Source organism: Sander lucioperca, chromosome 13, assembly GCF_008315115.2.
Source record: "Sander lucioperca isolate FBNREF2018 chromosome 13, SLUC_FBN_1.2, whole genome shotgun sequence".
Classification (NCBI taxonomy): Eukaryota; Metazoa; Chordata; class Actinopteri; order Perciformes; family Percidae; genus Sander; species Sander lucioperca.
In genome coordinates, this window is record NC_050185.1 from 12,181,254 (window position 1) to 12,205,462 (window position 24,209).

At 39.3% G+C, this 24,209-nt stretch overlaps 2 protein-coding genes across 8 annotated transcripts in view; both read right to left on the bottom strand.

The window, feature by feature from the left end:
* Positions 1 to 9,872, bottom strand: part of LOC116065012 (spectrin beta chain, non-erythrocytic 1) — a 52,237-nt gene extending 42,365 nt beyond the window's left edge. For all 4 annotated transcript variants that reach the window (XM_031320457.2, XM_031320460.2, XM_031320458.2 and 1 more), the window contains exon 1: positions 9,458 to 9,872. The gene's annotated coding sequence lies outside the window, so the exon portion shown is untranslated. The remainder of the gene's footprint in view (positions 1 to 9,457) is intronic.
* Positions 9,873 to 16,110: 6,238 nt separating this feature from the next.
* Positions 16,111 to 24,209, bottom strand: part of ltbp3 (latent transforming growth factor beta binding protein 3) — a 38,740-nt gene continuing 30,641 nt past the window's right edge. For 3 of the 4 annotated variants that reach the window (XM_031320205.2, XM_031320206.2, XM_031320204.2), the window contains 10 exons: positions 23,811 to 23,981; positions 23,470 to 23,550; positions 22,655 to 22,783; positions 22,392 to 22,529; positions 22,151 to 22,291; positions 19,666 to 19,794; positions 17,805 to 17,966; positions 17,609 to 17,698; positions 17,361 to 17,489; positions 16,111 to 17,222 (listed from right to left, as the gene is read on the bottom strand). In XM_031320205.2, the coding sequence (XP_031176065.1) occupies positions 17,071 to 17,222; positions 17,361 to 17,489; positions 17,609 to 17,698; positions 17,805 to 17,966; positions 19,666 to 19,794; positions 22,151 to 22,291; positions 22,392 to 22,529; positions 22,655 to 22,783; positions 23,470 to 23,550; positions 23,811 to 23,981 (1,322 nt within the window). In that variant the 3' untranslated portion in view covers positions 16,111 to 17,070. The remainder of the gene's footprint in view (positions 17,223 to 17,360; positions 17,490 to 17,608; positions 17,699 to 17,804; positions 17,967 to 19,665; positions 19,795 to 22,150; positions 22,292 to 22,391; positions 22,530 to 22,654; positions 22,784 to 23,469; positions 23,551 to 23,810; positions 23,982 to 24,209) is intronic. The other variant, XM_031320207.2, reaches the window with a different exon arrangement.

Sequence of the window (24,209 nt, forward strand, 5' to 3'; positions counted from 1 at the left end):
TATTTGGCTTTATTGTGTTGTTGTTTTTTAATGATTATTTTTAGGCAATTTTGCATTTATTTGATAATGTACAATATAAATGCAGACAAGAAACAAAAGGTCCATATAGCCACAATCGAACCAGGGATGCTGCAATTAAGTGATATGCAATATAGATCCATTAGGCCACCAGGACGCATTTGGCTTTGTTTTAAAATAGGATTTTATTAACCAGAGGCTGAGATTTTGTTGAAGTCAAACACAGATAATTCTGCTATGCAATACAACAGATACTTAAACACTAATAATAAACTATGTAAAATATACATTCAAAATTGTCTTTCACATAGAAATAAATGTACTACTCATACTATTTAACATCTATAGACTTTGGCATAACATTTCTCAAATATCACTGGCTTCAGTTTTTAATCATCAGACCATGGCATTGTCCATCACCCCAACCCTAACGTACACTTTACAAGTCAAACAAGTCACACACATTCCAGCTATAAAACTAAATAAAACAGAAGCTTGGCAAATCCTATTAGTTGCAGATTAAGAAATGGCCTGGGAATAGAAACTAAATGCAGGGATTAGAGAAGAAGACAGAACAACGCCTCCACACTGCCCCCCGACCTCTCACCTCCCCACACACTGGCACCCCAGGAGTTGGCCATTGTCTCGACCCCCTTGAGTGTGTGTGTGTGTGTGTGTGTGTGTGTGTGTGTGTGTGTGTGTGTGTGTGTGTGTGTGTGTGTGTGTGTGTGTGTGTGTGTGTGTGTGTGTGTGTGTGTGTGTGTGTGTGTGTGTGTGGTGTAAGGTTGCCACGAAACCATTCAATAGTAGTATACAAAAAAAATAAAATAAATACTATACCGCTTTTGGTACAACAGCAAAAAGATTATTTTTTTTTATTTTCAACCTGCACGGTGCCGTTACAGAAAAGGCCACAACACATACCAACACATTTGTAATAATGTGATTGTTTAACTGAAAATCTGATGCTTTTTCATAGCTACAGTACTTTTGATACTATTGAATATAAATTTAACGGAGATCATATCATTTGAAACACGTGGTATCGAAAGAGTATTGACACTTCGGCTAGTCAGTGTGTTTATTCTTTTGTCCCTTATTTATGTTGAATATTCTCTCTAATAAAATGTTCACACAGTCAGTCCACAAACACGATTTTGATGACTCTCACCTTTTTCACCCTCCTTAACATCACTGTGTCAAATTATGGAGAGAATGAATAAAAAATAAATAGAAACCACAGGCCGGCCTACTGTACTACTACTACACCATGCAACTTATTATGGTGTGGTGCAGCTAACAAAGATTTCCATGCAGCTTAAACAACCAAAACGTCACGGCATTAAAACCAAGAGCCACAAAGAGGACACACTCTGGCAGCAATGAAGTCCATGGCAATCTGTCAGTGAAGTCACAAGAGTCTGGCAGTGGCAAATCGAGGGCAATCCACTCCTTGTTGTCGGTAGGAGGAGGCTCTGCTCAGTGACTACACTAATCGCCCCTCAATGGATCAGACAAACAATCCCCTGACCTACTATGATACAACCTATTGTATTCATCCTCCCACACACACACACACACACACACACACACATCAGGCACAAAACCACACATGCAAGCTGAGCTGACCTACACCCCCATCACCAACCCTCACACAGACTCACCTCCACAGGGCTTCTAAAAGCCACACATACAAATCCACCCACTCAGCATGTATGTATCAGTATCTCAACACCTGCTACCTGATGTACAATTGCCTCCCAAAGAGAAACAAAATCAGAGACAGAAAAGAACCCCTAAACTGTAACCTTGCTCTGCAAAGCTAAAAAAAAATGCATTGCATTGCTCCTTGCATGCATGCAAGTAGCCTTTAGAGTAAAATGTATTCCAAACACAAACCTAGGGACATCAAATGTTAGCCCCAAAGCTGCTGCAATGCAACCTCCAAAAAATACTGCTCATATCAGGAAAAAAAGACAGGCAGGCAGTCAGACAGACAGACAGATGTGGCACAAAAAGGGGGCATAAAGAGGTTCTATTAAGGAAATCCCTTCAAGCTCTAATCCACAAATAGCCTACATGACAAAAGAGACGTAATGTAATGAAAGATTTAAATCTCTTAGGGTGCTTCATATGTCGATATGCCTTTGAAAAATTACTCTCAGAAAACTAGTGCAATCAAGACAAACAAAAACTAATATAAAATGACTAAGTGTTGATGTTACTATTAGCCTGTTATTGCAATAGCTGGGCAACATTGCAGGGTTTTGTGAACACAATGAAAACTGAAGTGGAGTTGACCAATTCAACAATAGTATGTCTTCCATATTGCTATGGATCTGGTTATCGAGCTGGGTAGTCTAACCTTTTCAAACATGACAGCATTATGCTTTCTCTAAACTTAAAATAGGAAAGCAGGACATGTACTGTAAGTGTGACTGTTCAGAAGAATAGTGATTGTGGAAAAGGGAATAGTGAAAGGAAAGAGTGAATGTGGGACACCGAGGAATGCCTCAAGGCAAAACCCCAGCTTGTGACTGGGCAGACACACATCAGACTATCGCTCACAGCAGAGTGACACCGGCACAGACTGAGTGACACAGAAAGCAGGGCACAGACAGCAGCATGTTATAGGCAGTGCCACCACCACTTTCTGTCTCACTCTCCGCTATCCCTCCTCCCCTCCCAGAGCTGCTTCCCTTCGCCCAGCTGGTCTGTTTGTCACTGCACCCGTTAATCAGGGAGAGAGGAACAGAGAAATAGAGCCCACAATCAGTCACCCACAGGGAATTAGGCCTGTGCACATTAGCCAGCCACACTGCCACTGTGAACCAGGGGAATAGGGTAGACACACAAACACACAACCAAACCTTGTAATGCCAAACAAAAGGAGCTATCACCTTGTCATATAACTCTTACCAAAAGCCACAGTATGATACTGGCATTCAAAATACAAAATTATTAAGTTTAAAATATTTTACTGAAAACATATCATTATGACTGTAAAGCAGCCAAATGCTTCACATAAACAAATTTTAATGAGTTCAAGCTGAGGTGGCACCTCTGTGTTGCCTGTCTGTCATACTCAGACGAGCCTGGAGGCAGATGCCAAAATGTATCGCACAAAGCCTGCCCCGCCAAACTGGCCCCATACAATGGAGGAGTCAGCAGAGAGTTAAGGCCAGCGGTTCGAGCCTTTCCTGTTTGCAGAAATGAGGCAGCCAGAGGCACACATGCATCAGAGGCCCCTCCACATGCTGCTGATCCTGGCCTGAATGCCCTGCTGAATAGGACAGCAGAGGTCCTTTGTTGACCTGTAGCATCACATTCATCAAACACTCAAGCGACCAGCATGCCCTCCACACAGGGACATAGACATGTTACTTCGGTTTTGGGCACCAGCTCTGTAAATAACACAATGGTACATAATAAATGTCAAATTACACCGTATTTAAATACAATCAATAGAATACAACAACTGTGGCAAATCAAATGTAATTTGTCACCAAGGCATTACCATTCACTAAGTATTCTTAAATATCCCTATAATTTTAGACAATTTAATCAAAATCGGTTTACATTTACATCTTTCTCATCAGTCAAGGAATGAGAAAAGCAGGACTGCACATGGTATCATTGAGGTATGTACTATTATATCCTTCATTTACTCCATGGACAATGAGGGAGCGTCTGATTTATAAACATTGTCTGTCCTACACCTCCAAGCTGCATTTGTTTATCTTTGTCAATGAGAGGCATGAGTGAACAATCAGTACAAGTAACACATTTCACAGCTGAACTATCAAGAGTATTTCCTGAAGAATAATCCGTAATAATCCTATTGATACAAATAATATGCATCTCAGAAGTTTAAAGATGCAACATTGCTTTACAGGGAAGTTAAACTACACCTGATAAATCGTCATAACCTTCTTCCAACTGGCCCACCCAGAGCATTAGCCTATTTATAATAGGTCTACTTCTAACTTTCATTTAGAATCAGAACTGCCACAGCGTGGACAAAGCAAGGCAGGCGTTATAGTGGCTGCTCCTGTCCTGTCCTGCTACTGTTGCTGAATGAGTCCTGAGTTTAGCCTGTGCTTTGAAGTAGCCTACATTTGGCTGGAAGTCCCAGTGGCAACATCAATCTCCAGGGCTGCCAGAATCCAAATTAAAAACATCAGTGAATCAAATATTCATGCAGATCAGGCTAATCCACCGCAGACTGATTCTTGCCATTTTGAAACACATAAGACCAAGTGCAAGAGTGAGCACTGTCAGCATGCCTACAGGTGTGTGTGTGTGCATGGTGATCAAAAGGCTCACTAAACCCATCTGTTGATCCCGACAAATCCTGCCGCCTCAACATCAACAGCCTATGTGCATGTTTTAGAGCTTATTTTGTATCAGAGGTGCTTTATATTTTTGGTTTTGCTTTCCTTTTTTTTTTCAATAGACTTTAAAAAAAAGTGCAATCTGGAAGAGTTTTATTTTCCTTTAGCATCATAGTGCCTGTCTGACAGAGTTTGTTACAGTTTATCAATACCATTCAATGAATGCTTAAAGAATTTGATAAAATATGTTCATTTGGTTGCCAGTTAACAGTAGAATGAAAGAGGAATCATTGGGAGAGTAGTCTATCCCAAAAAGGCTTAGATTAACAAACTGAACACAAAGAATGAATGGCATTATGTTAGAGGTAGCTAATTGCAAACAATTCCTTTTTTGTGATTATCCAAATAGACAAATACTGCCTCAGGTCAAACTCAGAAATATAAGAATTGCTTGGCATAACTTGTTTCTTGAATTGGCAGTGAAATATTCCACTTTCAGATTCCTGAGGGGGTGTGCAACATTTTGTGACCCTGTGAAGCAGAGGTGCAACAACTGTTCAGAATTTCTGCCTCTGCATGAAAAGTCTGCCCACGCAAGAGGCACTGAACGTGAAACATATTCCTTCCAATGACCTAATCTTTAAAACGGTGGTTATTAAGTGCATACTTTAAATAGCTTTAACAGTACATGAAGTACCATACTGTAAATGAAAATGTAAAATTTTTGAAAAAGAGAGCATGCTTTTTAGATGGTTGTTTGGTTGGCTATGTCCAGCTCCTGCCATGTGCGCCCCTGTAATGCCCTCATTCTTTCTCCATCTCTACTTTTCGGACATTATAAATATAGTAGATGGGTGGACTGCCCTCTCCTGAACTATTGAGAATTAACGGTTTGTGATTTCAACTTTGTGTGTCACGCAGTGCACTACAGTTAAAATCATTTTCATGCAAAGCTGGACACAAGAGATTTAAAGCCTGGTGTATGGACAAAAACTGCATGTCAACTATGTTTTTCACTGAAATAACTTTGAAACTAATTCACTCATTGGCTGCTGTTAAATTATAGATGCAAAAAACTTGTCATTTATATTAATGACAAGGATATCCTAAAAACTCATTCAGGACAGTTCTTCAGTTTATTTGACCCTAGATGGTTTTAAGATAAAATAAATCTTATGTTACACAAAATAAGTTCCATTTTTATGGGGATCATTTTGATGATGTACATGCTGCCTTGCTTTGTTTCAAAGATGCTGTAATATTCATGGTGATGACCTACTTTTTAAAATACATTGGTATGGTCTAGTGAGTGAAAACCTCAAATATATCTCAGAATGTCAACTTTATTAGTCTTATCTTGACAAACCAAGATTATTCCAACTTGTGAAAGATATTTCATATACAGGTTGTAGACATTTCTGGTCCCCTTGAAGTGCTTGTTTTACGGAATGGTAAAACCTTTTGACCAAGACCAGACTTGTTTTTTTTATTTGATTAAAGTATGCATTTTTCCAAAGCTTTTGTGTTGATTATAGCTCTATGGATGGAGTGCCAAGTCCCTTTTCAATTGTTTACTTTATGGAAGCAGATTTAAAAAAAATTAAAAACAAAAAAACATTTCAACCTTAAGTCATCATGATCAACATCACTCTCTGGACTCACATCACAGGGCAGACATGCCAACAGCAGTGGCTTTCAAGGGTTTACATTGGACACAACCGCATGTGAATGATTGGATTAATACATGCAGAAAATATCTAACGATACTAACCTTTCACTATACTCCACAGACCTAAAAAATAAAATGTTAAATGAAGAATTGCAAGGTGTTCACTGGGTTAGTGATATGGTTCACTGCAGCACAATGGAAGTGTGAAAGGCAGGAACTGAAAAAAGCTTGTTCAAGTGGGATTTTGAGAATCAGCACTATGGGGGGCCCGCATTCACAGCCCCACTCCATTGTCAAGTTCATCTAGCCAGCCAGCTAACAGCCATGTCTCATCCGTCTATCATCACAACCAGTCTGTCTCTCCCTCAAAAAGGCTCTACAGTTATTTTAACTTGAATACAACAGGGTCTGATCTGACTAGGATTTTTTGAGGCAAGAAGTATCAACAAACACAGTACAATACAATACAGTCTAACAAAAGGATGTTAGTGCATTTATCTAATTTGTTTTGGTATGTTCTTCCTGGGAACACTGTGCAGTGCTAACTGGATCAATACGCCTTTTCTAAATACAACTGAGAGAGAACTTCTATCACATCAACACACAACATCCATCTTGCAAATAAGTGCTAATGTTCTAAAGCTGCTAGTAAGTCAAATTTGAAAATGACAAGTTTTAATTTTGCACAAAAAAAAACTATTAATGTGTGTATTCTAATTGGCCAGCATGTATAATTAACATGGCTCCGTTCCATGTATGGCGCCATGAGCTGCTAATAGGGATATATATGATACATCTGCAGATATTGTGTGCATGCAATTAAATTTGTTGTATTTGCCCTCGCAGGCAGATTCAGTTGTTTGTGTGTGTGTGTGTGTGTGTGTGTGTGTGTGTGTGTGTGTGTGTGTGTGTGTGTGTGTGTGTGTGTGGCAGATTCACCATAGAAATCTGACAGAAGGCTACTCATGGCTGATGTCTGGGTAAGCCATTAAAGAGACAAAGAAACACAAGAACTGGACAATGGCTGATAAATTATTCCAAGTTCCTTGAAATCTCCTCATTTGGTGTTTAGTCATATCACAGCAGGCTTCTGTGGCTATATTTCAGCCACAGCTCCTAGGGGATGTCGTAAATTATTAAACATACTGTATGTGCCCTTCTTCAACTGTACACCGAATGCTGCCTGCAGACAATGCTCCATGAGCATCATTTCGACAAGGTGAACAGGAAGGGGAAAGTCATCATGTCGCCCTCTGGTGGTACCATTCCAAGCTTAATGAAACCAGACCTGGCCTCTTGGTGGAGAGTTTATTGTGTATATTTGACAAATTTATTCAATAAATGAATCCTTTATTGTTGTCTTTAGAGTAACCAGATAGACTAGCTTTTTATTATTTTAATCTACAAGAAGTTCAAGTTTAGAATATCCCCACAGTACTTAAAAGTAGCTAAAATCACATGCAAAATGTTTCATATCACTGTTACTGATATGGTATCTGCATATTTTCCTGCTCAATAACAAAACACTGAATGAAAAAGAGCCATTAAGCAAACCTTAGGTAGTAAATAAAAAGATTGCTAAACATTTTTTAGAGAATGTAAGATAAGAAAGTGTATAGAAACAAATTAAGGAAATATATAGACATGGGTAAATATGAAATTATTATAACCTAATTGCTAAAATAATTAGGTAGGCCCTAATTCATTTTAATTGCTTATTTAGTTGTCTTTTTAAGTTACGCATGTATCTATATTTAGTCATCAATTTAATTGATATAGTTGTGTCAAATCGAGTCTTCCATACAAACCAGTTTCCTGGCCACAAAGGAAAGGAAGAGGTAGAGGGAGAAGGAGGAGGCATTTTAAACATTACAGAATTAACCTATGGTTTTCTATCCCACCATCTAGATGACTGGAATGTATTGCATTCAGCTTGCAATCAATGTGTAAATCAGTCATTGAATATAAAGTGGGCTGGAAACCGTATGTGTGTTGTATTGAGAACCACTGACGACTAGTAATGGCTATCCTGTAAAGGAGAGGGAACTCATAGGTTTAGTTCCACAAAACAGCCAAAGCCATTACTAAAGTGTCCTTAAAAACACCTAATAATTCCCCACTATCACTACCCTATATATATATATATATATATATATATATATATATATATATATATATATATATATATATAGTTCTAGCCAAGAAGAGTAGTTAAATGCCATCAATGTAGATGTTTTTCACTGATATAAGCTGGTCAACCCTTTGCATGTTAAAGGGGATTCCCCCTTATTTTGTTACCCCTCTACTCCTTACTGTACAGTTTTGTCCTACAGTGTTTTAGTGCTCTTTTTCGGATTTCTCCTATAGATTTGAGGAAAAAAAAATAAAAAAATAATAATAATAATAATAATAATAATAATAATAATAATAATAATAATAATAATAATAATAATAAACCACCATCCTACAATATAACCCTCCATCACCAATGACTACTCTCAATCATGGGTGATACCTGCCATATATTGTACACAAAAACCTCAAATGTCAAACGGCTCATTAGGAATGATGCTAAAAATGTAATGTCATTACTATGCACACCCATGTGTTTTTTTCTGTCAAGATAACATTGTTTCAATGGGCTGGTGTCTCTGGGCCATGAAATACGGTTCTACACGTGGTAGCCCCGGCAAATGTCAGCTCTTAGTATCAGCAAAATTACGAGGTATCGTCCTAAATTGCTTGATGGGCATGTGGCAAACCTACACCAAAACAACATGTTCACTGGCTTTTGTTTTCAATGATATTTTGCTTGTAAGCCAACCTTTTAACATACTTTTACCTTTTGCATCCCTGCTATGACTCACGTCTAGGCCAGGCACGCAGTGTAAATCTCAGTCCTATCATAACATAATCACACAACCCACAATGTCGAAAGCAAAAACTGCAGCTTTACAAGATGCCTGCCTGCACTTTAAGCATATATTGGTTAGACACTAAGGGTAATCTGGCTAGCAGGCAGGCAGCAAGGCTTGGTTGGTTTAATAGCAGATGTTGAATCAAAGATCCACAGGCTGGTTGTACAGAACACGTAACGTTAGATAAAATGTGGCTGCGTTTGACATCGGTTCAAACAAAGGCAAGAAGGGGCCAGAGAGATCTAACGTAAGGCGTTGCATTCAGATACATTTCTCAACCAGGCAGCTAACATACCAGAATTATATACGAGTTTATTTGAACCAGCATCTCTGTCAGAGTTTCAAAAATGGCATTAGCTGCGATACATTAACGTTATCTGGTGGCTTGGATAGCTAATAGCAGTGGCAAGCTAACAGCAGTCACCGGAATATCACAGACTCCCCTCTCTCATTAGCTTTGTTATTATTGGGTAGCCTACTGGTGGTGAAGAATAAAAAAACAAAATAATCACACTTACCCTTTATTTTGTCTTCTGTTACAGAGGCTGTCAATATTAGTACCACCGCGTTATATGTGCGATATTTCACCGACGCGTGCGACTGAGCTAATTCGAATTTTAACGGTTAAAAATCCCAGGTAACACAGATAACGCCTTTCCGTTAAATCCGCATCCTCGAAAAATGTATTTTCCTCCGCGCTGCTACCGGTGCAGCGCGTTACGAAACCAAACCAGGCTTTTTTTTTTTTATCTCGCTTTCACACAAAACGGTCAGCGGGGGAAGAAAAAATAGGCGATGAGAAGCGCCCGTTTTGAGGCAGGTATGAGACGGATATCCGCAGCAGCTTCTTCTTCTTCCCCCCGCATCCGAAGGGCCGTCCGTACCTTACCCACTCCCGCTCCCAGTAGCTACTCCCGTTCAACAGGGAGAAGAAAGAAAAAGTGGACGTGATGGTGGTTAGTTAGGGGTGTGCGTAGGGGGGTGTGTGGGTGGGTGCTGACCCTTCACAGTCACATGGGAAACACTGTGCACATTTTTAGTATCCTCAACATTGACTGCACAACACTGAGAGAAGATGCTCTACCCCTGCTCTGTATCTGGTGCTGTCCCTGGTGCTAAAACGGAAACATTCACGTACCATTCAGTTTTTGTCTCTCAAGACAGCTTTTTGCTTGCAATCAGTTAATGAATTAATAAGGAAAACAATTCTAGCTTACACTGAATGCATCACCTTCAATCCACATTGGATTGCAGCCCATTTGAGCATCTCAATTGTCTTCAAAGCTTTAAATTCTCCAACTATTTCATTTGTAACTGGTGAAGATATTTTTAAAATATTGGATGACGCTTTCATGTATTCACTACATCAATGTAATTAAAAATAGTAATGGTCCCTGGTAGTGTTTACAATAGTGTATATTCTAATAGGCCTACATCATGAGGATTACATTAGTTATCCAATCCATATTAGCAGTTTTTATTGATTCACAAATTATTTCTAGAAATTCAAAACCCATGAATGCCACAATCTTGATGTATTTTTTTTTTCAGGTTTTCCTCCATTCGTTTTATCATTTAAATCTCTGAGAACTGCTGTTGCACTGAATTATTCCTGAGAAACTATGCAGCACCTGGTTGGTGTGTGACATCAAGGAAGTCATCAATATCTGAGTTATTCATAAAGCCCTGGAAGATCCTCATGCAAGAGACCCTCAAGACTAGGATAAGTGTTTTCCCTTGTGATTTACTCTGTTGAACGGGATATGAGAGCAGTGATTTGATGGTTTTGCAGTTGAGTTAGAAAAGATCTAGACTCTTGAGAGGGATTCATTCATCCTGGTGGTCAGTCTGTAGACAGGCACCAAGGAAGGCACACATTATTTGTATGTCTTTGTATTCTCTATCTGCACTGTGTCTGTCTCTCTAGGGTGTGTATCTGTGAACATGGGTGGTGCTGAACCAACAAAGTGGTAGTGGCAAGGGCTTTATGGGATGATGGGTCTCGTAGGGAGGGTTGAGCAGTTTGGAAAATAGCATGCTACTCATTATAAGCAGTTAGTGGTGATGAAAAAGCTTTGCTGTGTTGTAAGTGTGGTTCCAGTATTTTGCATTTTTGCTGTGAGTGTATTATTGTAGTAGGCAGGATCTTTTTGACTGCAGCTGTAGCATCAATGTTTGCTATTGATTTGCACTATCAACACATTTCAGCAAATTTCTCACTGCTCAAAAATTTGTGATGCACAAATCACCTGACTCAAAAGACTTATTTCAGTGGGGTTGATGGGCAGTTGAACTAAGGGGACCTTGTACCTCAAAGAGAACAATACTGAAAACATATTGTCTAAGCTTGATAACATAAACTCAAATAAAATGAGGCCATGTCTCTGACGGAAGGCTGTTGAGCAAGGCCCTTGGCCATCAACTTCTCCAGCAATGCTCCTCAGTGGTCAACAGTTTAGATTGTGGTTGTTATGGGCAGTTTACAGGTGTGCATGTGTGGAACTGTGACCAGGGCATTCCTACAAAGGGAGAATTGGTCTTTTTGGAAAAAAACCTTGGTTGAATTAAGGTTAAATAATATTTTTTTTAAGATTTTCAATTAACTGAAGTTTTGGGATTTTGTTTTTAAAGGGCATTGTTGACTCATTTAAACAGTCATATGTAATTAGAGAATGTAACAAGGCTTTTCTTCTACATTCAGTCAGTTGGTAATTGGAGAGCTTACTAAAAGTAATGAAGCACTATTGTTGAACACAATTGCCAGTTCTGTTCTTAATTAGGTTAATTGAAATTTGTAGAAACATCACATACTGTAAGTGCTGACTTTCAACTCTCTATCATGAGCTGAGGTGATCCTACCACATATGACATAACCCAGTTAAAACCATTTTAAATCCAAACATTGAAACCACTCAAAAGGTAGAAGACAACTCTTGCTGCTATTGTATGTTAGCATAAACAAACACATTTTATTGCTATGCTGACAATACTCTGTATATTTTAGTAAGTCAGTGGTACTTAGTAGTGATACATTTTGATAGACTTTTTACATATTAACATACATTAATCTTATATTTACCTCATTTACTCTTCACTGAGACTGATTTTAATTCATATCTGACATTTTGTTTGTCTAATTGTCTCATTGTTTTATCTAATATTATTTTATTGGCAGCCTCTAAAAGCATTACTGTCAAAAAAGCCCTGTATAGCTGTTGTTATCATCTGAGCAATACCAATTAAAAACCTTGAAAAGACATTACCTTGACTTATGTTTGGTACAACCTCTCCTTTTTAAAAGGAAATTTACATTTTACTTCCTGATGGGTAAAGTGTGAAACACACCAGGCTCTCAGATGCAGTGTTTACGGCTAAAAGAAAGTCCCCAGGGCTTCAAAAATCACTCACTCGAGCTGTGGGTTTGTGTGATAGCGCACACACACAATCTGTTTACGCCCCCGGCCCCAGTCCCCACCCCTGCTCACAGACCCACACCCATGCAGAGAGCTCATCCACAATCCACTGTGACAAAGGGAAAGAGCTGAGTGCAGGATATAAGGCTGCCACTGGCTGCCAGAGTGTGTCCAGCACAGTGCTTTCTGCAGATTGCAGCAGTTTGAGCTAAACCCCCTCTCTGTCTGCTCACTATAGACGGGACCTGGGTGGGTGGGGTCATCATTAGTGTGCGCAGTGACCAGGGTGGAGTTGGGGGGCTTGTGTTTGGTGAAGTTGGTGTGACTGTATAGCTTTACAGCTGGGTGGACATGATCTCTATTATTTTCTTCCCCAGCACAATGTGACTGATACTCCCAGCCTTAAATCTGAATCACATGCCTTAATTCCCAAGTAATGGAGGGGGTCTCTGTGCTGACCTTAATTGAAGTGTCTGAGGCTATGACAGACACAAGCTAAAAGAAGCACAATCACAATCAACATCCACTAGCACTGCTGTTCTTCCTATCTTACACAGCTGCAGCCGCATAGTTAAAGTTTACTGTACTTCAAAGATTTACTTATTACCACACAGTAGATTAAGTCTGAACCCTGTTTCAAAGAGTATATTTATCTTTAGATGCTACTTTATTTCAGCAGATGTGCTTCCTCCCCATAAGGCTGCCCTGCTGGGTTTGTTTCCTTATTAGCAACAGCCCTAAAGCTCTGATAGCAATTACTCTTCCAAATTTGGACAGGCATGGAAATCTCTCTTTGCTAATGCAGATAAGCTTCACTTCGCATTTGTCTCAAGGTTGTTGTTCAAATTGTTTGTGACAAGAGATTTCCTGTGTTATCAGTACTAGCTGCCTTTTTGTTCAGCACTGGCTCACATAGAAAATACACTTTATAAATCAACCACAGTGTATTGATGAATCCACAGAAAACTGTGGAAACAAATTTTCAACAACTGCTCTCTTTTCCTTCTACACTTTGTATTAATCAACCATTGCAATTAAAGAGATGTTGATTTCTGAACTGATCTGGTTGACTGACTTAAAAATGCAGTGACTATAACTATAGATTCAATTCAATTTTTAGAGGTGAAATATGCAAGTCATTACAAAACGTCATCCTTATTTTGCAATGTAACAGTATGTCATGTTTATCCCCCAACTTCCATAGCCAATCGATGCTGTATTTGACCAACATAGAAGAAAGTTTCGTACCTGCAGTCTACAGCCAGTTGTACCTAGTTGTACCACAGCCAGTTGTACAGCCAGTTGTACCACACTGACTGAACTTATAGTTCAGTCAGTGTGACCTACTAAAAGATATTAATATCCCCCAACCACTTTTTTTGAGTCATCTCCCAAGGACAACTATGCTATTTCTGTTTCCATTCCTGCTCATCCTGTCTCTTGTCTCCTGTCACTTTTCTTATCTCTTTTTCTCCCTGAACTAGTTCCTGGAGGTCACCCTGCTGTTCCAGTTTAAAATTATATAATAATTCGACAGAATGAAACCAGGACAGTGAGGAGCTGTGGTGCCACTATGGTGCAACGTGACTCACTGAGCTCACAGGATGAGGATCATCTATAGAGGGAGACAGAAGGCGTTGTGAGTTATTGCACCCATTTCTTGGCATGTAAGTCAACAGACAAGATGTTTCACATGCAGTTAACATGACTCACATGATAGCATTGTGGTTTTATTCATATGTTGCTTGAGAGCATTTTTAGGTGGAAAATAATCAATGTTTTGAAGAAAACACAACAGGTGTGGTGGCCAATCCACAACACACCCACAGTATCTCTTATATACATGGCACAAAGAATAAAAGACAGTATTGCACATCATTCGCACCTCAACTTCAAACGTTTGCTTCTATTATGTTCATCATGTCAGAACAAAGCCAGAAACATTGTTGTGAAAGCATATAGACCCATTTTGATGATAATGGGCGGAAATAAAACAAATACCTTAGTTTTAATTGCAATGTCTTGTAAATGTTATGTCAATTATAATGTTATAACAATACATACAACATACAACACCTTTTTTGCACAGTGCAGCAAGTGAACACAATGTGGTGATAATGGTTAATGACTTCATGAGAACTGTGTATACATTATAGTATATTGTGTATACTATGACCATATAGATATGTCTATATATGTCTGGAAATAATTAAACAGGTGGACATGTTGAAAAAGTTAATGTTGTCAACAATTTCATCCATCATGGCTTTTGCTGGTTTTACAAAAAAGAACTTGAGCAGATTCAATCTGTAGAAGCAGATGAATCCCCAAAAGCATTTGTTTTTTAAGATTTTTTTTGTTCATTTTTGGCCTTTAATTGATAGGACAGTTGTAGACAGGAAAGGGAGGAGAAAGAGGGGGAAGACATGCAGCAAAGGGCTGCAGGTCGGAATTGAACCCTGGGCCGCTGCGGTAAGGACTGAGCCTTGGTACATGGGGCGCACGCTCTACCAGGTGAGCTACCAGGGCACCCCGAAAATAATATTATGAATGAATAAATGAATAAAAACGTCTACTGTATGTTTTCTCCACAGTGTTAAAATCATCGACTGTATAAAACAGGTTAAAATAAAGAAAAATTAGCATGAATGAGGCATTTACTGTATTGCAGAAACAGTGGAATTCTGTATATTGGCACCTTATTCATTAGATTTATCTCACCCACACACCTCAGAAATATAACCCTTATCATTGTTGCAACCAGAGCTGATTACACCATAGTGCAGACATGATGATGGTGAAGATTGATAGCAAGCATATTCATTGCTGTACAGATGTACAAGCAGCTCCCTCTGGTGGAAGATCTTGTGGTTAATTTTTGCCCCATTTAAAAAAAGGTAATATCTGTTTTTTTACATGCAAAATGAATTGTGTGGGAAAGAATACATTCATTAAATCACACTATGTACATATATATGTAAATAAATGTTGGCAGACAAAATAAATTGGATAGTAGAGAATATAAAATCAATTTAGGGCCAATAAAGATAACTTCAGCTTTCATGGACAACTTACCATAACTAATGGTGTTCTTTCCTTATCGTATCTACAGTATAACAGCATATTGTCTTGGGACTTGTTTGTTTGTAATGGGATAAGTTAGTTAGTTAGACATGGTGATCATAGACACCTTAGAGAACACTATCAAGATTTCAGATTCAAGAGAATCACAGTTTAGCTGTGGGCTCTAAAGAGATTACATCAACAATTTGGAAGCACTAATAGCACAACTACATCCAGAAATAACAAGTTGCAGCACTGAAGAAACAGCAAATTTCCTGTCTTTTTAATACTTGATACTTAATGGTGATAACTGAATCCTTAAATAAAAACAAAATATGTCTTTATGGTGTAAAATATCTGGTTCAAAACACCAGTGCAATGCTGTAGGATGTATGTGAAGGAGCAATACAAATGTCCTATCAAGACAGCATGCAAACAACCGAATGTGTTATGTTATTACAGTTAATGAATGTTACAGATTTGTACATTGAAGTAACAAGCAAAAGAGTACAGAAGTAAAGCTAATGGAAGAACTATGGAAAAGCTGCCATGTGCTAGGTTTATTTGCTTTCTAGGCATGCTTGAAAGGCAACACTGAATCAGCCACAGTGCAGTCCCCCATACTACTCAAACTGACTATATGTGAAATCTGAATGTGTCACGACACCCCCAAACACAAGAAAAACAAATGCATGACTGGTTGACATCTTTTTTTTTAATCAAATTCTTCTTATCTTAACAGCATCTTTGGTAATACTTTGATGCAGCAATCATGACAATAGATGTCAAACATTTTTTGGTTTTCCGGAATAAGCTACATTTAGCAACTATTCCCACTATATTCATTACTAAGTGCATGGTCTTTTTTTCCTAGCTTAAAGTCACTTAGGTGCACATGTCAAATTATACAAAAACTTCAGGTCTCTCATATTTTACATCAACAAATAAACAGGGGTAGGAGAGGGATCATTCTTACAGGAGCTGTTGATACATCGGACAAACTGTACAATAACACAAAATCAACAATGTGTGGTTAGAAAATACAATATCAGATGACTTCAATTAAGAATTAAACATGAAAGAATGTGGACTTAAACGGGAATGTAAAAGGGTATACCATAACATATAAACATTCTAATGGCATTCCTATAGTATGCAAGTATTGAATGGGCTGAAGTAGACAACAGGAATATGGGACAGATCTTTAAAACACATTTGGGTATTAAAACAAGAGGTGGCTTTAGCTCTAATATTCAAACATAATAACAATAAGAGATCAATGCAACAGGGGGATCAATGAAAAAATAAATCACACAAAGCACAATTTAAACTTAACAAAAACAGTTTAAAAAACAACAATTACAAAAATGTTTAACAAACAAACAAACAAATAAACATATTTCTTGTCTGTATTGAGTTTTTCTTTAAATGTGAAATAGGGAGTGAAAGAGGAGCTGACAATGATATGTTTTGTACATTTCATATGAGCCATTGCTATGATTTGGCAACTGATGATAACTCATGTTTTTGGGTTCATTGCCGACACACGGTCCCACTTTCGTACTGTGAGACAGAAGTGTGTGTGCAGCATGTGCTGGATGGTTGTGTGTATATTGCACACTATATATAGGGATACACAGACTGAAGAACAGAGGTTATCGAGTTCTGCGTCGGACACATGTGTTTGGCCTGCGTGTGGCCACAAAGCCGTGTTTGCAGAAGCACTTGTATGAGCCAGCGGTGTTCACACAGCGAGCGTTCTTGCATGGACTGACACGAGCTCCTGGTTCTGCACACTCGTCAATGTCTGAAAACAAAATACAAAGTTACTAAATCAACATATTAGCCGGTGCATATTCCTTTATTAGCTACTGTATATTCCTTAAAATGCAAACAGTAATTATTAAATAAAAAACTTATTTTTGTAAGACTAGCAAGTGCAAACCTATACAGCGGGTGCGCGAGTGGTCCAGCCTAAAGCCTGTGTTACATTCACACATGGTGCCCAGGTAGGAGCGAACACAGCGACCATTTACACAGCTGCATTCGTCCGAATCCTCCTCTGAACTGTCACCTTTCACAGACAAACAGGCAGGGGAAATGTGGGAAGTAAATAAGGGTTGGTTGGGGGCACATAGATGAGAGTTTTCTGACATATGATAGGATATTGACAAAGATGATGTATAGTTTTACCTGGGTTGTAGTTGGCGAAAGCTGCCAGGAAATCCTGCTCCCCATCAGACTCTGTCTCCAGATGCATCTCACACAGACGACTAAACATCTCTAAATACAAGGAATAAATGTCTTTTTAGCTCAAAAGAAAGGAAAAGCGGAAGTCGGCAGTCGGCAGTCACAGCTGAGCGGCCTGTTGGGTCTTCAGTTAGCTCACCTGAGTTTCTGGGTGGACAGGTGTTACACTCGGGCCCCCAGCCACGACCGTAGTGACAGCAGCACTCGGAGTAGGTCACCACCATGCCGTTCCTGGGCTCGCTGCAGATCAAGCCCTCGTCAACCTGCAGGAAACACACATCCTTGTGGGCAGCAGTGCGATCTGGGTAAAAAAGGAGGATAAAAAAACAAACATGAAATGTTAACTGTAGTTTAACAAATGTAAGGTAACATGTAAGAATTCAGGCACTATCAGATTTACATGAAAGTTCTTTCTGTTTGTGTTACAGTACAGGAAGCCACATTCAGCCAGTTTTTGAGCTCTAAGATTAATATCAGGTAAAGGTCTAAGTAAAACAGTGTTATGCAAGTCAGTGGAAGATGTCAACCCAAATCATAATGTATCTACATTTGTAACTTTAAGAATTAAATGTCATTTCAAGAGTATTTAGCATGTGTAAAGCCATAATGAAGCCTCAAAACATATACAGTATATAGCTTGTAGGAAAAACATCATTTCACATTGTGACAGCCACAACCTACTTAAAGATGATGGATGTTAGAATGTCTCAATAAATGTAACATTTATTATTAGAGCCACTTGAAGATGCTTCAGTGCAAAGATATTTACAAATCAGAGTGAAGTTGCAAATAAGTGCACAAAAAAGTACCCATCCATTTATTCTCTATACACGCTTATTATGGTTGAGGGGTTAACGGAGGTCAGGAGCCTATCCAAGCATGTATAAGCCAAAGTGCAGAAATTAGTCCGCCCCATAATACAGTTGGTATAGCCTACTGTAGCCACTTTTTTAGCTAGCTATGTCATACAGCATATCACCTCTGTAAGTAATACATACAGCAAAAGAAAAGCCTTACTAAACTTATTATATATTGTTTGGACAGTATGGCGATGTGGTCATGGCACATGGAAGCTAATGCGCTTTAATAGATTAATTATTCATTTTTAATTATTATATTATATTATATTACGCTTACAACTAATAAAATCTACAATTGTTAAAGTAACCAAACTCAACAAACAATGTCATGTCTACGAATGACGCTGAAAAAAAAAGATCCCAAGCACTTATCAATGAGTGAAAGATTAATGGCTGTGTGTTTAAGTTGCTGCATGTTTTGCATTGATGATGAAGATATGCTTTACTCTCATTAGGCAAACAGCTTATTGCTACAGCTCCTTGATTGTGGTTCAGTATGCTTCCTTGTCTTCTGTAATTGTGAAGATAGAGTATAATGGCGTTCAATGTCATTTTTTGGTCTGCTGGATACAATGTGTTACACTTAAACAGTCCTGAAGCGTTAATTACAGATGTTAAACCAACCACAATAAAGACATTCATTACTAAAATGGCAGTCAGAAAAACATTAAAGTACTGTGAATCACATATCTTACATGCAAAATGATGACTAGTGAACTTAAAGCATTCTCTACTAAATGAGCAGTTTTCAAATGCTGAGTCTGTCTTTTCTCTACTAGAACAAGTTTATCATCTATAACAGCACAGACACAAATTGTTTTTTTGTGAAAATAGACATGCAGAGTAAATGTTAAAAGTAATCACTTTTTCTCACACTGAACATGCTCAGATATCGCTTTGTGTGCATAAATGCGTACATTCGATTTGTATTTTTAATAGCTACACAAAGTGGTATCTTTCCAAAGAATGGGAAGCTGTCTCTGCAAAGTTGGTAAGAGGCGAAACATAAAGCCAGTACAGGCCAGATGGGACACAAATTGGGAGGAATTACAAAGAGCAACATGAGCGGCAGATGTCGAGGTAAGCCAAAACTCATTTTGATCGGTCATGCTCAGGTGAGCCAACGCTGATTTTACCCACCGTCATAGACGCACTGTTTCAGCGCTGCACTGAAGGTGAGGGGAGGGTCGCAAAAACAGTGAAAGGAGCCGGGCGTGTTCTCACACCTCCCATTCTTACAGTACGAGGGGTCCTGGCACTCATTCACATCTGCAAAGGGCACCACAGGCACTGGTTACAGTATGAACATCTGCTTGGGGCCAGCTCTTAGTCTGTAGGTGGTGGACACAATAATTTAAAAAACTTGTGCTACATCATGAAATTCAGTACAATAATCCTGCAATAAATAATCCTTTTGTGACGTTTACTGCACAATCTTCAGTTTTTCCCGAGACTATCAAAATATGTTGATTCAACTTTCATCTTTAACAAGTCGCAGAGTTAAAATCAACTTTGACACATCTGACACATTTTCTCAACAAAAAACTGAACATTATAAGCTGCAGCATTCATTGCAGTGATATTGTATTGCTTTGGATAACAATGTACTGTACAGTGGGTACTGTTATTGTGTCCACCCCCCGTATGTCCTGTTTGCTTTCTGTTTACGTTTCTACCATAAATGTTGCATGCAAGGTTCTGCTTATGACAAAATGAGCTTTAGTCATGCATACCACTGCAATTGGTATCTAGTTAACATGCAACCACACTGCGATATCTGCAAAAAGGCTGCAGGTTAAAACAGGAAGCTTGGTTCCAGCAACACTTCAACTTAAGAATCTCTTATCTGCTATGATGTTTGCGGGCAGTTTGCAGAGAAAATGATACCGCGATGTATAATGGATAATGCAAGTTTCTAGTCTTTACTTTGTTCTCTGTGTCTATTTTTTTTTTCTTGAAGCTTGAATAAAACCAAATATGATGTCACTAGACTGAAACCTGAAGAATGAGGGTCTAGTACGCATTTAGAAGGCATGTTCAAAATCTACTGGGTTTTAACGGTTTTAAATCCAGGCAATTACAGGACAAGCCATATTCACATTCACTCATTAGACTAGGTTCGCTCATTTTTCAGTTTAAACACAGAGTAGACACACAGTACACAATACTTTGTGATGATTGCATAGTCAATTTTCAGGTAGGCCAAATGCTTTCTAAAAATAAGAGGTCAATGGCAAAAGCATGTGTCCACGTAAGTTGGTGTTAAGCTCGTCAGTGTCCATTCACCCTTCCATTTTACTAGCCATTTATTCATGTCGTGGTTGTAGTGGTAACAAGGAGACTAGAGCATACATACTTTGTTTTCTCAAGAATTATCCTGAACTAACAGGTCAGATGAGAGATATTATCCCACAGCTTTTTTATGTTTGCATCTCTTCCATTTCAGTCATGTCTGAATACTAACAAAAGCAGGCTTTCTGGGGTGCTGAGACCATTTCAAGTGGCTCCTTTCAATGTCAAGATGCAGCAGCTTGGACGGCATCATTTGCAAATAACAGCAATGGCACCTCACTGTCACTAAACCAGAGCTTTACGGTCCTTAGCTCAGTTGTGTCCATAAAGCTGACACACAAAAGAGTTGACAAAGACACACCTAACTGTAAAAAAAAAAGTTTAAATTAACAGCAAGAAAGCAAACACATTTCCTATTCTGCCTATGAAGGGAACTGCATTTGCTTCTACAAGAATGGTTCCTTTCTTTAAACGGGGCAATTTAACTGCATGTCCCTAACCTGTGGCCATGAGGAGGACAAGGTTTAAACTCCAAGTTTAAGACAGAATTCTTCAGCAGATTTATTCAGCAAGCCTAACTCAATGACTGGGTCAACTTGGCCTGTCTGGTATCTGATGTGACTCGGTATCAGGTAGTGATCAGTTCAGATCCTATTTATCAGTACAACACAATAGCATTGGCTTCAGGTTTTATGGAACAACTACAACGACTACTCCTTTTTTCCCCAACATGGTGCTTGGCCAGCAAACATCACAAAACCCCTGATATGTGATTTGGAACAAAGTGGCCACTTCAGAAATCCATATGTTTATTACAGCTGAAACAAATATGAGCACTGACTGCATAAACAAACAACACATCACCTGATAGTCACATGTACAAAATGAACATGGATATATGTATGAATACATGTATGGAGATGCGGTTTGTGTGGATTAGCTCAGGATAACTCTATAATACTTCTTCTATCATCTTCCTGCCATCACTGTACTGTATGTAATTTCACAGTTGTTCCTCTGTAATGTACCCCCTTAACAATGTCAATTACAGACTCAAAGTGATAAAGTGAGATCTCAATCTTCAACCACTTAAAACGTGATGAAAACATTTCAAAAACAGTTTGACATCTATTCTGGCCTCTGTTTTGTACAATGGCAACTACAAAGAGGTTAGCAGATTCCTTCACCTCCTTTTCTCAACTTGGCACATCAATCAGTTTTGTCTAACATGCACTGCCTCCCACAAGCGCAGACAGCCAACACCATGATTTTTGTTTGTTTTGCTTTTTCCAGAATAAACTGCTGTTGCCCACTGCACAAGGTCTGCACTCACCAGCCTGCTCCTCAGGAGTCACACAACTGTTACGGTCGGTGGCCAGGGTCCAGGGCGGAGAGCAGATGCAGTAATACGACCCTGGAGTGTCCACACAGTGGCCATTCTTACAGTTGACTGGGTCTTCACACTCATTCACATCTGTAGAACAGAAAGGTTGACTCAAATCTCAAGATAATTCCTCCAGTAACTAGATAAATGTCTGTCAAGGGTCGCCGGGGGAAGATATTATTTTACTCGCCTGCAACTGTTGCTATCACACACTTCTTCTTGTTGGAGTCTGGTGTCCAGGGCCGGTTACAGTTGCAGAAGAACGACCCTTCGGTGTTGACGCAGTGACCATTAGTGCACAGAGACTCGTCGTGGCATTCGTTCACATCTGAGGGAGAACATGCAACCATAAAGAACCACATTCATCTGTAATGAAGCATCTAGAAAACAAAGTTGCATTTTTACAGATGTTTTTTTTATGTGTCATTTTATAGTATGTATCTAAGCACTTACCAATGCACTCAAGAAGGTTGCCATCATAGTAGAAGCCCTGTTGACAGTAGCACTCGTAGCCTGGCTGTGTGTTCTCACAGCGACCCTTCTTGCAGATTTCATCAGCGAACAAAGAACACTCGTCGATATCTGCAGACAAGGAAGGAAAACGTGTCTTCTCAGGAACAGACTGCCGGTCTTCCCATAAAGTTAGTCTATATCCATGACCGTCCACTTCCGGGATTGTCCCGTTGCCACCGGAAATTCCGCCGTATGTCCTTTTTTTTTTTACCTAACGCCTCCTTTGTGTTGGAATTCTAAACTCCGGTGGATTTCTGAGGACTATGGTTAACTGCTCCTCAGATCTCTGCAGGGTAAATCCAGACAGCTAGCTAGACTATCTGTCCAATCTGAGTTTTCTGTTGCACGACTAAACAACTTTTGAACGTACACGTTCCGCCAAAACAAGTTCCTTCCCGAGGCTATTTTCCAGAGGCACTGGGGCTCAGTGCAGCGCTTAGCGCCGCCCATGACAATTTTGATTGGTTTAAAGAAATGCCAATAAACCAGAGCACGTTTTTCTCCCATCCCGGAATGTTGTGTGGACTAGCCAGTCCCTCCTCCGCAGCGCTGTGGAGGAAGGTCTGGCAAAGTGAGACCACCATCAAGTTGATCGATGTAAGAATGATTTACCAATCTCATGAGGAATTGACAACTTGTTTGGACAAGTACAAAGTTATTTATTATATTTTTTATAATTTCACTAAAAATGCAGGAATATCTTATGTAGCCCTGGTGTATGTTAAAATTGTGACTCAATATTGTATTATATCTACCATGGTAGACAGGCAGGCTGTACAGGAGTCCTTCATCATAGTAGAGGCCTTGCCCATTTGGACACAGGAAGTGGAACTCGGCTGGGTGGAGAGGAACAGGCAGAGTTTAATATATAAAGTAGATACAGAATATGACATAATGACACATTTACTTTTTGGTTAAACACATTTACCCAGATGCATGCATTTAGCTTAGTGAATTACTTTTTAATATTAACTACCATCATTGTCCAAACCCTTGTTAGTAACATATTGAACACACTGAGCTACAAACCCACCCATAACGTAGTTGAATGTGTATTTACTTGCATTATGCACAGCGCACTGGACTGCAAATGTACCTGATTGGGAGACAGGACAGGGATAGATCTCACAGTGGTCTCCCCATCCCACTCCAATGGAGCAGCAGCACTCCTGCTTGGTGACGTTGGTGGCCAGAACACTGTCGCAGAACACAGTGTCATCGAGGTTCAAGTAGCATTCCTTCTTCTCATCCGTCAGCACTCGAACTGCTGCAGGAGCAAACATGGTGAATGTTAGGAAACACAGGTTTTGGTGTGCAAATCCAGTGACTGGACTGGACCTCAAATGGGCTTGCCAAACTGACCTTGTTTAGAATTTTAGTTAAAGGTGCTCTAAGCGATGTTGGGTAACGTTACTTCTTGTTGACGTTCAAAGTATTGTCAAACAAAATGGAGGCTAGCTCGCCCCTCCCTCCTCCTCATCCCGTCCCATCCCTC